The sequence below is a fragment of the Brachyistius frenatus genome, unplaced genomic scaffold (assembly GCF_029030835.1).
Source record: "Brachyistius frenatus isolate BFR_SWC_R1_liver_20210118 unplaced genomic scaffold, ASM2903083v1 Contig_35, whole genome shotgun sequence".
Classification (NCBI taxonomy): domain Eukaryota; kingdom Metazoa; phylum Chordata; class Actinopteri; family Embiotocidae; genus Brachyistius; species Brachyistius frenatus.
The window spans coordinates 3107342-3122500 of record NW_027210634.1 but is presented as its reverse complement, the minus strand read 5'-3'; the positions used below and the strand labels follow the sequence as shown (position 1 = coordinate 3122500).

General features: G+C 46.2%; 1 protein-coding gene across 1 annotated transcript; it reads left to right on the top strand.

Annotated features, from left to right (window-relative positions):
- The first annotated feature begins 4046 nt into the window (after nucleotides 1-4046).
- Nucleotides 4047-14647, top strand: LOC138622291 (transcription factor 7-like 1-B). Its single transcript, XM_069700976.1, has 12 exons — nucleotides 4047-4312; nucleotides 4561-4630; nucleotides 5883-6019; nucleotides 10219-10296; nucleotides 10725-10842; nucleotides 10959-11040; nucleotides 11340-11414; nucleotides 12117-12221; nucleotides 12314-12473; nucleotides 13368-13475; nucleotides 13563-13611; nucleotides 13762-14647. The coding sequence occupies exons 1-12, from the start codon at nucleotides 4133-4135 to the stop codon at nucleotides 14331-14333; spliced, it is 1734 nt and encodes a 577-aa protein (XP_069557077.1). The 5' UTR covers nucleotides 4047-4132; the 3' UTR covers nucleotides 14334-14647.
- The last annotated feature ends 512 nt before the right edge of the window (nucleotides 14648-15159 follow it).

The window sequence follows — 15159 nt, the reverse complement described above, 5'->3', positions numbered from 1 at the left end:
GAGGGAATTTATCTAATGACCCCATAATGACTTGTGGGAAACATTTAGTGATTTTGTATTTCAGGAGAGAACTTGATGCTTTTTGAAGTCTATTGGAGCCCCTAGTGGCCCTCAGTGGTATTGCACTTCAAGACACTTCTGCACGGGCTTCACTTTTCAGACCTGGAAGCGTCGAATATTTTAACCTACAGTCTCCAACGCAGCCATCTCGTTGTTTAGGCGTACAGTCTATGTTTCTTTTTTTTTCTTTTTTTTTATCAATTAATTGTAAACAAAACAGTGACAATCATGTTTTTTTTTTTTTTATTGTCTGATAGTCACAAATTGAACATTGTAACTTCATAAAAACTACAAATCTTCCAGATGATTTTTGGGGCATTTCTCGCTCAATAATTCATCAAACTTTCAAATGCCCGACAACTGATTTTTTCCCTCTGGTAGTTTTCACTTCTTAAAAATGCTCTCTTTGTGTTCTCGTCATTGGAGGAGGAAGAAAAACTGGGTGAAGCGAGAGAATCAGCACATCTGGAGTCGGGAGCACGCCCAGGTCTCCGGTTTCACCTTCCACCGTCGCGAACAGGAAAACGAGGTCACGGACCTGAAACCTGCGAGTGTTTCGCGGCTGATTTTTTTTTTTTTTAAACATCCACCCCCTCCACTCCGACTCCTGGCGGGCCTCTTCGTCCACTTCATCCCCGTCAGGCAGATTGAGATGTGACGGGGGCTGCTGGAGGGTGGAAACACGGCGGAAAAACACATAAACTTCGGTCACAGAAACAGTCATTGTGCAGCAGCAGCTGTGTGAGGGGGGGGGGATTACGGATGGGGTGGGGGTGGAGGGGGGCCTCATGAGTTCTGGCTCAGCTCCAGACAGTGAAGATCCCCCCCCCCCTCCTCACACCTCCCCACCCCCGGGGGCTATGCAGGACCCCGGGGTGGGGAGGAGGAGGGGAGAGGCTGCATACCTCGGCTCAGTCGTAACCTCCTACTGTACGATGAGCGGTGACCCCGACGGCACAGCTCGCAGCGGGCAGCGAGACGTTCCCCGGTGTGTGTGTGTGTGTGTGTGTGTGTGTGTGTGTGTGTGTGTGTGTGTGTGTGTGTGTGTGTGTGTGTGTGTGTGTGTGTGTGTGTGTGTGTGTGTGTGTGTGTGTGTGTGTGTGTGTGTGTGCGGAGGTATGAGGGCCCGTCGCCGGAGAGGAAATCCCTCTTTTGTTTCCCGGGGAAGCCGAGTGTGTGTTTAACGGAAGGAAACTGGAAGACGTTTTGCAGGAAGAAGGATGAATCGTCTCAGAAAGAGAAAGTCATGAAGAGGAGCCTTTAGTCACCTGATCACATCGACATAACTCAGATAACAAACAAAACAAAAAAAAAGCACTTTATAGGACAAGTTTGCTCCTTTTTTTTTTTTTTTTTTAAGTCTGTTAAAATAAAAGTCAGGTCCTGGTATGACCGCATGATTTTTATCACAAGAAGTCATTACATATTACTCCTTATTAGGGTGTTGGTAAAAAAAAAAATAATCAAAGATTTTTTTTTCCTCAACTTGCAATTTCTGCCTACTTTTATTTGCAAAACATTTTTTTTTTTTTAACCAAAAATTCCACAAATTACCTCCCAATTTTTGAAAAATAAAACCCCTCCATGAAGTCCTGGAGGGACATTTTAATTAAAAAAAATTGAATTAAGTCCTGGTTGTTTTGTTTCATAAAAAAATTAAATGAAAGCATTAAGAATTAAACAAACAAAGTGACTCACGCCTTGTTTCTGTAATTTAAAAAAAGATTCCTACAATAAATGTGTCAATAAACAGATTTTTTTTTTTTTTTGTTAGTTGTTTTCTCAATAAAAACTGTGAATACAATTTCAGACTGACTGGAGACCTGTTCTAATGTCAAAGTTTCCTCATTAATTTGATTGAACTTATAAAAACAGGCCTGTTTTTCCACATTATAAGCTTTAATCTCATCCATAAACCTGATCTGCAGGAGGCAGAGAAACAAAGAAAATGCAGAACGACCTTGAAGAAGAGGAGAAAAACTAAACAAAAAAGACTCAGAGGGGGGAACATTCGAGCCGATCCATCCTAATTGCCACCAGGCTTTTCTCCACGGGGGGCCACGATTGAGTTGCGAGTGGTAGCAGTATAATGAGAATGTTTATGTGTTTCTTTGTGCTCGAATGGGAGAAAATACAAACCTCCTGGAACACAAAGCACTTAATCAACATTACATGTGTCAGATAAATGCAGAAAAGCAGGAATTAATGTTGTATTTTTAAGGACAAAGTCTGGTGGTATTCTGTTGTTTTTTTTCCCTTCTCATTAAATCTCGTGCGCAGACACGAACCAGCATGTCAACAGTTGAAGAACTGCGTGGGTGAAATAGCATAAACAAATAAGAGAATTGAGAGTTGTTGTTTTTTTAAAACAATTTGTCATCCTTTTCCTCAACTAATAAACTAAATTAACTAAAACGTTTGTCACTTGAAAATGAATCGGCAACAATCCCAATTATTAACTTTTATTTGTCATTTTTCAGCATACATACCAAATATTCTCAGTCGCCGGTTTGTCAGATGTTACTTTTGGAAGTTTTGCCAGTTCTATATGTAAGTAAACTCAAAATTACAGACAAAAAAACCAACACATTTGAACACATTGATTTGACCTTTCATTGGTAAAAAAAAAAATAAATAAAATAAATCAATTTATTATTAGAGAAAGTACTTAAGGATGAAAATATTTGTTGGTTGCATTTGTTGCAGGACTTCTGTGATGGAATAAGAAAACATAAGTGTTTATTCATGTGTTAATCAGCTGAAACAACAATAAATGATGCGCTCATTAGTTATATTTTGATTAAACAGAACTTTATTTGGAGATACTTGGTCAATATAAAGTCAAATAAAAGTAGATAATTAATTAATTAATGACGCAGGGCCCCTTTAGTTGACCACTAATATGAATCAAACTAGTGTTAAACTTGTAAGGTTTTTTTTTGGGGGGGGGAGGGGGAGGCCCCCCCGCTGCCAGTGTCTGGGGCCTCAGCCCGGCTGTCCTCTTTGTCCGTCCCCGAAGTCTCGACGTGAGAAAAGTGTCCGACTGCTCCTTTAAAACTGTGAAAGTGTCCCTTTATTCCGTCCTAACTCCTCCTTCCCTCCCTCCTCTTCGGGTCAACCTGTTGTTTCCTGGTCCAGGATCAGTTCAGCTGTGCCACCGTTACGGGCTCCGCGCTCCTCCAGGGCTGATCCCGGGTCAGTGAAGATCCCCACTCCCGCCCTCCTCCTCCTCCTCCTCCCCCCCCTTCCTCCTCCTCCTCCTCCTCCCTTCCGTCGCTCCACCGCGGCCCCGCGGTCCTCTCCGTCCACTCCGCTCCGGAGACACGCAACCACCCGGGTGTTGTTTCCCACGCCTCCACAGCGCGCCTCGAAGCAGCAAAAACACGGAAAATATGCGGAAACGAGCGCTTTTTTTAACGGACGTCTGCGGGAATGATGCGGGTTTCGGTGCGGACTCGCGATGCCGCGATTAAATCACAAAAGGCCTCCACTTTTTCCTCCGGAGTAACTGCACACCGGAGGACGTGAACTTTTTTCTGCGCTCGGATTTACCATGTCAGCGGCTCCGAGTCGCTCCGGGGTGATTTTTACGATCGTATTTTAACCATTTTGGATCATCTCCGGTCGATGCGACGCAGTTTTTTTTAATTTTCTGCTTTCTCGGTGGAAACGAGCTCCGAGGAAGCACTTTTTTTTCCGCACCTCAGGAATTCGACGCCAGAAAACTGAGACGGTCCGTGAACGCCGCAGGTAGCTAGCCCGAGCTAGCCAAGTAGCTAGTTGTTTCTAAAGGCGGTTTTTTGTTTTGTTTTTTGTGGGTGTTTATTGAACGAACCAAAAGGACGAAAACCCCCCCCCCGGACATAGCGTCAACTCTGTCTGCGAGGCGTTTGACAAGCAGCTGGGGGTAGCTAACTACTTTGTGGAAGGTTTTCCAGTCTCTTCAGGGTTTTTTTTTTTTTTTTTTTTTTTTTTTTTTTTTTTTTTTTTTTTTTAAGAAACTGTTAAGTTCCTCCTGAACTCCGCCCGGATCGTTGAGTCGCCGACGCCGCCAAACGGCCAGAAAAAAAATATGCCGCAGCTGAACCAGACGGACGGAGACGACCTGGGAGCCAACGATGAGCTGATCGCCTTCAAAGACGAAGGGGAGCAGGAGGAGGAGAAGAGGAACGTGGCCGCCGGACGGGACCTGGACGATGTCAAGTCCTCCCTGGTCAACGAGTCCGAGACCAACAGCAGCTCGGACTCCGAGGTGAGCTTTTGTGCGGGCGGGTGACCCCCGGTGCGCCCGGTGCGTTCACTGTCAAGTCTGCTCTGTGCCGGACCGGTGTGTTGTTTACTGTCAGCGTGATGCGTTCACTGTCGATCGCATTGCGTTCACAAGTTAAGTCTGCTCGGTGTGGGGGCTGATGTTGTTTTACCGTCAAGTCTGCCCAGTGCTGCCGTGGTGCGTTCACGTGTACTGTGGTGTTCCCCCCCCCCACCCTCCCCCCCCTGCAGGCAGACAGACGCCCGAAGCCCTTTCCAGATGTGTTGGCCAGGCTCAGACAGAGCCAGCTGTTTGAAGAAGGTACGTGGATGGTGATGATCACTGTTTAACAAATTTTTTTTTAATTTTTTTTTGGGGGGGAGGGGGGTATTCTGACTTTTTTATTCATCAAAACAAAACTTCAGAAGGTGTCATTTTTCTGTTGTGTCAATTTTTTTGACAGTTTTTATGGCGTTTCATCCACTAGTTTTAAAATTAGTCCGCAGATGAATCGATAAACGAAGGAGCTGTTCGCTGCAGCCCCGGTCAATAGATTAATGAAACTTGAAATGAAAGAAAACGTGACATTGACGCTCAAAATAAGGCCTTGAATTTCAAATACGTCTTCAATATTTTCATTGTTCTGCCATGTGTCCGGTTGATGTTAATTGATAAATTGAATAACTCTTAAATTATTGACATATGCAGCCAAGTATGCAACAGTATTAAACTGAGTTCAGCTAAAAAGGTCTTAAATTTGGCGCAGACCTCGGTTCCCCAGAAACCATGAGGAAGTTATTAAAGTAATTTTCCCAAACTTCCCTGCAGAGCTTCTACACATTATCCAGCTGTTTTTACAAGAGCAGCTCTCTCCTTTAACAGTGAGCCGTTCCCTGTGTGTTTAAATTACTCTTTAAAGTCCCTCTCAGACACATGAATGTAGCTCTGCCGCTTCGTAGCGACAGGACAGGAAGTTCTAACGTCACTTCCTCGGCCGTTGTGATTGGTCGGAACCACAGACGGCAAATAAAGGTGGCCGATGTGTCACAGCCTCTTTCCCCTCGAATAGAATTAAAGCCAAAATAAGTCAAGAGTTGTTGGCTGCCATTTTGTTTTGGTAAACATTGAATCAAATGACAAAAAAAAAAAAAAAAAAAAAGACGATATATGTGATAAAATATCAGACTTAATAATAATAAAATGTCGGTAAAAAAATAATTTTCGAACATATGTCCAGGAAATATTAATACCAGAAGCTAAAATCTGTCAGACATGTCATGTACAGCCACACGTGTGCATTTAGTGAGAAGGGGGCGGGGATTGTATTTTGACCACGCCTCTTGTCCCGCCCACCTACAATGCCACACCCTCTGAACTTAACGGGGCCCCCCCAGCTGCTGTCGTGCTCCGGTGAAGGCATATGTAAAAACCAGACGTGTGCCGGGGGCCGGAGACGTTCCCTGCCTCTTGACTTGAGTCGTGAGATGTTACCTCGTCTCATTTTTTTTTTTAAATCGTAGAGTGACGTCTGTCTGAAGCGTCTCTCGGTCTGACGTTAAATCTTGTCTCTCAGCTCTGAGGAAGCAGCAGGACGGAGGTCTCCTCCAGCCGCCTCCGTATGTCGGATATCCCTTCTTCATGCTGCCCGACCTCGGCAACCTCTGTGGTCCCTACCTCGCCAACGGAGCCCTCGCATCAAGTGCCCGCACGGTAAGACGGCCGGCCCTTTTTTTTTCTTTCTTTTTTTACAAAGGTCGCCGTGTCCGACAGCGATGGACAGTTACCTGTTTCGATCTGCTCGTTCTCACCTGCACTTCTTTTATTTTGAAGGAGTTACAAGCAGAACTTTCAACTGCCTTTAAACTGAAGGGACATGTTGTTGTCTGTGGACGGTTGAGCCTCAAGCGTTTTATTCGACTGATATTTGGAGGCCTTTAAACTAAGACGTGATCCAAAACCATAAACTGAGCAGTGTCATGTTTGTCTCCTGACCCTTTTTAGGGTCCTGCCCCTCAGGTTGGAAACCACAATCTTTGTGATTTTGTTTCTTTGGGCTTCGGAGAAAGTTCGTTTTCTTTTTTCTTTTTTTTCTTTTTTTTTTTGCCATGTTTATAAGTGGAGGACATTATTGAATGCTGATCAAATTATTGCACCCCTCTTCTTTTTTATCGATCATCATCTTCTTCCTTTGAATTAAACATCTCGGTGAACGTTTCCCGTCACAGATCCGGCTGATGAGACTCAGACACTCGGGAGCGTTTCGTCCTGAAATGTTCGCGACTATCGGATCGCTAATATTCACATCGATTGATCTTCCTGCAGAGTTCGTCTGCAGAAACTTGAACCAGGAGTCTTGAGGCAGAATCGGCTGCATCACAGTGTTTTGATACCGACTCGCCTCGGAGCGGTCTGGTGTGCATGCAGTTGGTGTGTGTGTGTGTGATGACGAAATGGTGTGTTGTGTTTGTTCAGGTCAGACAGGCCCGGACATAGCCCACCCGCAGCAGGAATGATGGAGCGCTGTGCGGCAGATTAGCTGCTCCAAGATAGATTAAACTAATATTTACCACATCGCAGTTCTGAATCTGAAAGCTGCCTCGGTGGCAGACAGAAGACTTAGTATGCAGTCTATGTAACGACATGAGTCAGCAAGTCGTTCTGACTGATTGCGGTTCAGTTCAAGTCAGTCTGTGGTGTCGGGTCTTTCTTTTTTTTTTTTTTTTTTTTTTTTATCAGTCAGAGTCCCGTTTGCCTCGTCTTGAAACCCGACTCCTCTTCTTTGAGGGTAAAATGTTCATATGGCAACGTTTCAGCCTGAAGAACATTTAAATACAAACATTTTCGGCTCGTGAAATATTTCCCTGAGAGAGCAGAGGAAAAACTTCAGATGTTTGAGTTGTCTTCATGTAAAAAAACAAAAACAAGATTCCCTTCGCATCGTATCGAACAGCAAGATGAAGCTGGAGGATTGAACTTTTATTTCATTTTTGCTTCCTCTCAGCTTCCCGTTCGCACGTAGGCAACGTTTTTTAATGCGATTTGAAGGGTCCCTTCCGCTTTATTTCAGCCTCCTGTGTTGAAGCGTGGCGAAGTTCATTTGTACGGCACATTTCAACAGCACGGCAACTCCAAGTGCTTTCGACAAAAAAAAAACACCGAAAGCATCGAAACGCCAAGCGAAACAAACGCGCCACCAAAACAAAAACGAGCTAAAATAGGCCGAAAAGTTCACTGCGTCTGCTGCGTCTCCGCGGGTCAGGCCGACTTTGAGCTGTTTCCTCGTCCCTCGTCGTCTTTCCCGAAAGCCCGGGCGTGTGCCGACGCGTCGGCGGGTGTTTTCTTTGCTTGCGTGGTCGTTGTTTACCTGCGCGCGCGTTGTCGACCTCTGAACCCTCCCCAACCCCGACGAGGTGAATCCACACCCTGTCCAAAGTGGTTCCACGGCGTCACACCTGAGCAGCGGTGAACGGCGGGAGGACGAGCGTCTGCGTGTTAATGCTCCCGTGTTGGTGTTTCTGTTAAAAAAAAAAAAAAAAAAGGCGCCGCTGCTTGTTTAGTTTAAAGTTGGTACCCCGCCCCACCTCTACCCCTTTTCAGCCGGTCCCTCCGTTTCCTCCGACATTGTCTCCGGAGTCTTAAAATACCAGGAGGATGACCTGTCTGCAACAACTCGCTTCCCTGTGCACACATGAAGCAGCTACGCACACGGGACACGTCCAGACTTTTGTTTTCGCTTTATTCTGCGTGTTTGTCTGTAAGCGGGATGGAAATAGAAAACGCCGTGACGAGTTTAAACACCAACCTTGAGCGAGGTCGTAAGCGCCACAAAGTCTTGCCGCGATTTTTGCCGAGAGGCTGCCGACGCCACGAGTAAAAGGCTGGGTGAGAAAGTTCGGAGACGGTTCCTGTTGCGCGCGAACGGTGCGCAGCGAAGCGATAACCTCCACGAGGAAGTGTTCCGAGTGTCGTCTCTCGATCGACATCAGCGCCTGAGCTCCACACGTCAACGTGACCGCCGGTACGTTTGTGATTTCACCACGGACCTGAAAGTGGAGCAGAGAAACATCCGATTTTGGGTTCAGTTTTTGGTGTGTTTGTCATGTTGGGGAACCCTGGTTGCCACGGCGACCACAGTTCAGGTGCTTTGTGTTCTCTGGGTTTTAAAAAAGACGCCGTAACGGACAGGTTGACTGAAACAAACTGACAGAGAGGGAAGAAGAAGAGCACAACAAGGACAACGAGGAACAGGTGGAACTGATCAGGGGGCGGGGCTAACCATCGTACAAAAGGACAGGAAGTGAAGTAATTTCAAAAATCAAACGGGAAGCACAAAACCCAGACTGACCTGAAGACTACGAAGCAGAAAAGAAGTCCGAACCGGAACAGAGCCTCAGGAGGTCCCGGTGGAACTCGGTGTTGACAGTCTGACCCTGGGGGGGGACGAATTCACGGTGACACAACCACCGCCGTCGTCAAAGAAAACCCACCCGGTGTCTCCTGAGCCGACGCGCCTCCTTCGGTCTTGGACGGTGAAGCTCCGCCTCCTCCTGAAACGTTGAACGTCTCTCAGAACACCTCGCCCGGCTCGTCGCTTCATCGCCGCAGACTTTCTGAAGCGCTTCGAGGGTCGCCGTTGACCGTTTCCAGAAGTTTGACCCCAAAATCTTGATGTTTCTCTGCTCCGGGTTTCACGTCCGCGGCGAAATCACAAAACGTTCACGTACCGGCGGTCACAAAAAAAAACGTCGATCAAGAGACGACACTTGGGACACTTCCTCGTGGAGGTTATGGCTTCTCCGAATAACCTTCAACTCTTTGTGTTGAACTGTGTGTTTCATAAACAGCAGTGAGCCTAATAACTTTCTCCTGAACTCCACAGGGTTTCATACTACCCGCAGTAATAGACTCTGATTGTGTGTATGTGTGTGTGTGTGTGTGTGTGTGTGTGTGTGTGTGTTCCTGGTATTTCCAGCAGCTGGATCCAGTTAGCGCTCTCTTCCTCGGGCCTCTGAACGGGTGGGGGGGCTCGCGGGCTCGCTCCGAGTTTCTACGTGTTGTGTGCTCTGTGGGTCGCTGCAGATGTCTGTGCAGTCAGGAGGGGGAGGTGTGGCGCGGTGCGGTGCGGTGCGTACATGTGTGCTTGCGCCACGGACTGTATATAAAAGTGTTCGTAGCTTCCGGATCTGAAAAACGAGGCCTTAAGCTGCAATACCACCGAGTGCCACCAGAGGTCGCCTCCACGGACTCCCATTCCAACTTCTCTCGTGAAATTCTCGGGCAATAAAATATTCCCCGCGAGTTATCTCGGCGTCCTCAGCTAAAGTCGCTCCTTAGTTTTTCTGGCGCTCCGTCTGAAAATAATCCCGTCGTTAATGAGAAAATAAGTTTGAAAAAGATGTCTATTTGGGGGGGGGGGGGGGGGGGGCGTCTGTTTGATTGACAGGCCTGTGGTGCGGGTATCGGTGGGCGGGACGTATTATCGTCTGGTTTCCAATCAGGTCAGTCAGACCCGCCAGAGCTCGCTCCTCCCCCCCCAGCTCGTCCAAATACGGTCACTTCCTGCTCCAAACCGCTCCGAAACTAGCAAGATGGCGACGGACAAAACCCGAACTCGAGGCTTCATAACGTCCGTTCACGAACCGACGGCTGACTGAACTCTCCGGCCCCTCGTGTTGCGTTACGATAAAGTTCTGCTCGGGCACCTTCAACATGACAAAACGGAGGTGGAGAGAAAAAATATGACGGGGGCTGCTTCTTCTGCGATCAACGAACACGGCGCCCTCTAGCGGACTGACGGGTGAACTGCACGCTCTGGCGTCGTATCACAACACCAGAAATAACATCACAGGCATGGAGGGTAATGGTCCGTTTATAAAAGGAGCGTTTGTTCTCTCGGTCTGCCTCCACAGTATCTGCCGTTCCAGTGGCCTCTGCTGGACGTACCGGGAAGAGCAGCCGGCAGAGACACGGCGACTCCGACACGCATGGTAACACACACACACACACACACACACACACACACACACACACACACACACACACACACACACACACACACACACACACACACAGTGTGGGTCAAACAATCTGCCTGTAAAGCGAAATCACACTGCTGCTGTAGTTCCTGCTGTCTGCCTGTAGAGGGCAGCAGGTGTCTTCATATCTATTGTATCTGATTGTGAAAAACCTGCAGCTGTAAAGTCCAGAAGCTCTTGAGTATCTGAACGTGATGGCCCGAGAGAAGAGACACAACACGCTAAAGCTAATGGATAAAATATTTACACGCAAGTTTACAGTAAAATAATAATGATTTTTTTTTTTATGATAATAATATAATTAATCATAATAATTCTAACTCATTGTGTGTGTGTGTGTGTGTGTGTGTGTGTGTGTGTGTGTGTGTGTGTGTGTCCAGTCCAACAGCGTGCCCGTGGTGCAGCACCCCCGCATGTCCCACCTCCACCCGCTGCTGTCCTACAGCCCCGAGGCCTTCTCCCCTCAGAGGGCCTCACCTGGCTTCTCTCCTGACTCAGGTGAGCCCCCCACCCCCCCACCCCCGACCCCACCCCACCAAAATACTCCGGCACAGAACACGCACTCCGAACAGCTTTGACGTCAACCTGTTAAACGTTACCTGTGCCGCCCGCAGGTGTGTCGAGGTCCCAGCACGCCGCCTGCTACCCGGTCTCCCCCGGAGGTGTGGCTCAGATCACACACCCTCTCGGATGGCTGTGAGTCCCAACGCTTCGTTGCGAAGATGTTTTTATTCAATTGTGATTTCGCACGCAAAAAAAAAAAAAAACAACAACGACCTCCGATCAGGTCGTTGTATTGTATCGTAGAGAAGTTTGAAGCTGCAACCAACGACTGTTTTCATTATCATTTTTGAAACACTCGCAGCTGGAAACGGTGAAGTCCAGATGCGCCGAGATATAAAAACTTGACTTTGCGTTGATTTAAAAAAACAAAAACAAAAACTGCAGATTCAGTCCAGAACTTCCACTGACAGTCTTGTGTTTTGCGTCCGCAGGCCGGGGCAGACCATGTATCCCATCGCGGGGGGGTTCAGTCCCGCAGCTCTCGCCATGAACGCCTCCATGTCGAGGTGAGAACTGAAAGCGTGCGACGGGAAAACAGGAAGCGGATTTATTTGTGTACGCTTTAGAGACACGGATCTGGAGTTTCACGGATGATTTTTCAGAATAAAACATCTGTTGAAGGCCCACGTGTTTCTGTGATGCACTTTATTTTGAAATCCATCCGCTCCACCTGGTGGAGGAAGCTGATATAACCGACACAAACAAACATGCAGTTTACTGTCCTCCTGTTGTTTTTTAATTTCAAATTTCCTCCGATTGCTTTTTCAAACTTGAAGAGCTCTGATTGGTCGGGTTTTAAAATTGAGTCGGGAATCCTCGCCGAGTTCTGGATTTTGTTGGTGTTATTACAATAAATTATAATATTTTGAGAATTAAGGCAGGAATTTATGACAAATAAGTAAAAAAAATATTTATATATATATATATATATATTTCTGTATTAATGTCAGTGTTTGGAGAGAAGTTAAAAATTCACAAAAAATGTTTTTTAAAAAGTGTCCACGGCATCTTTGTTAGTTTTTGTTGGGTCGTTTCCCTGAAAACCAACTTCTGTAACTGCATAAATAAAGGTGTCAAAACGGTAAAGTGTGTTAAATCAAATGTGCGTAATGGGAGGCTGTAGCTCCCGATGGTGTACCATCGCTGTGTTGTAAGTCGCTTTGGATAAAAGCGTCCGCTAAATGAAATGTAATATTTCCTGTCGTCAGTCTGCTGTCGCCTCGTCTGGTGCCGACCGCCCAGTCGTCCGTCGCCCACCACGCCTTCATGCCCGTGGCGGTGAAGCAGGAGCCGGGAAGCAGCTGCCAGCCGGGGTAACCAACAACAACAACAACAACAACAAACAATAACAACCCACAGATAAACCCACCAATTTAACATGTTCTCTCCGTCCGTGTTCCTGCAGGAGGTCGACGGCCGACTCCCAGAAGGAGGAGGAGAGGAAGCCTCACATCAAGAAGCCGCTCAACGCCTTCATGTTGTACATGAGGGAGGAGAGACCCAAAGTGGTGGCTCAGTGCAAAGTGAAGGAGAGCGCCACCATCAACCAGATCCTGGGACAGAGGGTGAGGAGGGGGGGGGGGAGTTGGTGGGTGTGGCCATGTCGAGACTAAAGTTATTATTTATTTTTGAAAGAGCAAAATTTTGTAAGAGCAAAAATACTTTGAGAATACAGTTGTATTATTTAGAAAATACAATTTTAAGTTTACCAGAATTTTTTTTTAATTTTTTTTTTACTGTTTAATGCTTAATATTTTAATAAAGTGGAAAATGTGTGAAAATAATAAAATATTATGACATGAAAGTCAAAGTATTTGGAGAGAAAAGTTTCGTTTTTTTTTTTTTCTGTAATTAAAGTATAATTTGACCAACAAAAAAAAAAAAAAATGCAGGAATAAAGTCATAATAGTTTAATAAAAAGGATGAGATGTCTTTTAGAAATGATATAATGTATATATGTAAATTAATTTGAGAAGAAAATATTTCAAGAATAACGTCATGCTGCAGTAAAATGTCGATAATATTCAGGAAATGGTCGAAATATTTTTTTGAATACATTTTTTTTTTATCTTTCAAGAAGTTTAGAATTGACGACAAAAAGTGCAAACTTTTCAAGATGAAGAAAAAAATAATGGTTCCACAATCGTGTCAGAATTTGCGGAGAAAAGTTTGAATATTCTAATAATGACGTCGTAACAAAGTCATCAAATTATTTGTGTTCTGAGAATCAAGTATTTAAGAAAATTTAAGATCATATTTTCAGAATAAAGTAAAAAAAAAAAAAAAAAATAATAAGTCATACTGTGTGAAAAGTTTCAGGAAAAAGATGTTGGAAATGAAACTGTTATTCTAATATTCTGGACAAACCGCATATTACTTGTATGATGAGTATTTCATCTCGTCATATTAAACGTTGATTTCCTGAAGTCGTCGCTCTGACGTCTCTCGTCTCTCCTCAGTGGCACTCGCTGACGAAGGACCAGCAGGCCAAATACTACGAACTGGCTCGGAAGGAGAGGCTGCTGCACTCCAAGCTTTACCCCGGCTGGTCGGCCCGAGACAACTACGTGAGTACGCCCGACCGGTCGCGTGACACGGCTCGGAGGTCAGCTGACGTCGAGTGCCGCCCCCGCTCACCTGTCTGTTCTCTGCAGGGCAAAAAGAAGAAAAGGAAGCGGACGAAGAGCGAAACTCAGCTGGAAGGTGAGACGACAGAATGGTCGAACGTCGGCGGGTTGTTGGTTTTGCTGGCAAAAAAAAAAAGGCTGTTTGTTTGTTTATTTGTCGGGGTGTGATCCGAGGGTCGGAGCCGTCACAGTGAGCCAAATGCGTGTCTTTGTGTTTGCGCCTCAGTTGTTACCGCGGCGACCGCAGACGACTTCCCCCTGCAGCTGAAGAGGCCCCGCGTCCTGCCCGAGCCCGAGCCCGTGGAGTCGCCGCCGCCGCCGCACGTGCTGCGCGAGCAGCACGCGCGCCCTCACCCGACCCAGACGCACGCCGTCTCCCACCTGACGCACACACACCTGTCCCAGGCCAGCCCCGCCTCCTCGCTGGACTCCCCGGCGACGCCCACCACGGCGCTGGCCTCGCCCGCCGCCCCCGCCGCGACGCACACCGAGCACACGCACTCGTCGTACGGCGGCCACACGTCGCCGTACGCGGAGCAGCTGCAGCCGCTGTCCCTCACCACCAAGCCCCACCGGACACCCCTCTCTCTTAGCCACGCCCCCGCCGGACCCTCTACGCCGTCCTCAGGCAACCCCTCGCCCCACGCCTCCTCCTCCTCTTCCTCTTCCTCCTCCAGGGGCTCCCCGCGTCCTTTCCTCGTCCCGCCTCCTACCTCCGCCCACCAATCAGCGGCGAGCTCTCACGGTGCCTTAACTCAGTCGCAGCCGCTGGCGCTCCGAAGAACCAATCAGCTGTGAGGATTCCGATGACATCACGCCTCACACACGTGACCTCTTTTTTTTTTTTTTTTTTTTTTACAAAACAACTGTAAATACGCCTCCTTCTTCTTTTTTTTTTAAAAGCTTTTTTTTTTATAGATGTATCACGTTTTATATTAGTACGAACAGGACGCTTCGTTGGTCAATATTTGACTGTTTTTTCGACAAACTTTTCACTTTTTCTAATGTTCAATTGGAGACACAGAGCTGTTTGTTTCACACTGCTTTTTTCACCTGGTAGTAATGAGTTTAAATCTATTTTTTTCTGTGGTAATAAATCTTCATGGAGTTCAGACGTGCTGCAGGAAGTTTTTATTCTCCGCATCAGACGGAAAGGTGAGGTGAAATGGACGAACGCCAGAAACGGGCTGGTTTTTCAGCATTATTCTAAGACAGGATTATACTGATTTTATTAATATTACATAGCTGAAACAAAGCAGTCCCAAAGACTTGCTTTATGTGCGAATTAAAGGACACATCTGGGGTCAAAAATAACTCGCAGTGTCGCATACTGCATGGTTAGAAAGTGAGTTTCTGAGTATTTTTTGGGGACCAAATACAATATTTTCAATTTTGTCTGAATTTAGAAGTAATAAAAAGGTTTTGATAATATAGAAGTAAAGTGCAAAAAAAAAAGTATTAAAAATAGAAAATTGGAGAATTAAAAATAATAAATACTAAAATCAACAGCATTTAGGATTCATAAAATATGACTTTATTAATCATTGAAAACCGCTTAATAAACAACTTTTGACTTCAGATCTAAAAATGTCTGCTGTTTTCTTGCAGTAGTCACAGCAGATCT

Bases quoted from the DNA above. Each gene is read 5' to 3' on its own strand.
- LOC138622291 (XM_069700976.1), top strand. From the start codon at position 4,133: ATGCCGCAGCTGAACCAGACGGACGGAGACGACCTGGGAGCCAACGAT. The intron at 11,041-11,339 runs GTGAGTCCCAAC...TTGCGTCCGCAG, and splicing joins ACACACCCTCTCGGATGGCT to GCCGGGGCAGACCATGTATC. The intron at 12,222-12,313 runs GTAACCAACAAC...GTGTTCCTGCAG, and splicing joins GGAAGCAGCTGCCAGCCGGG to GAGGTCGACGGCCGACTCCC.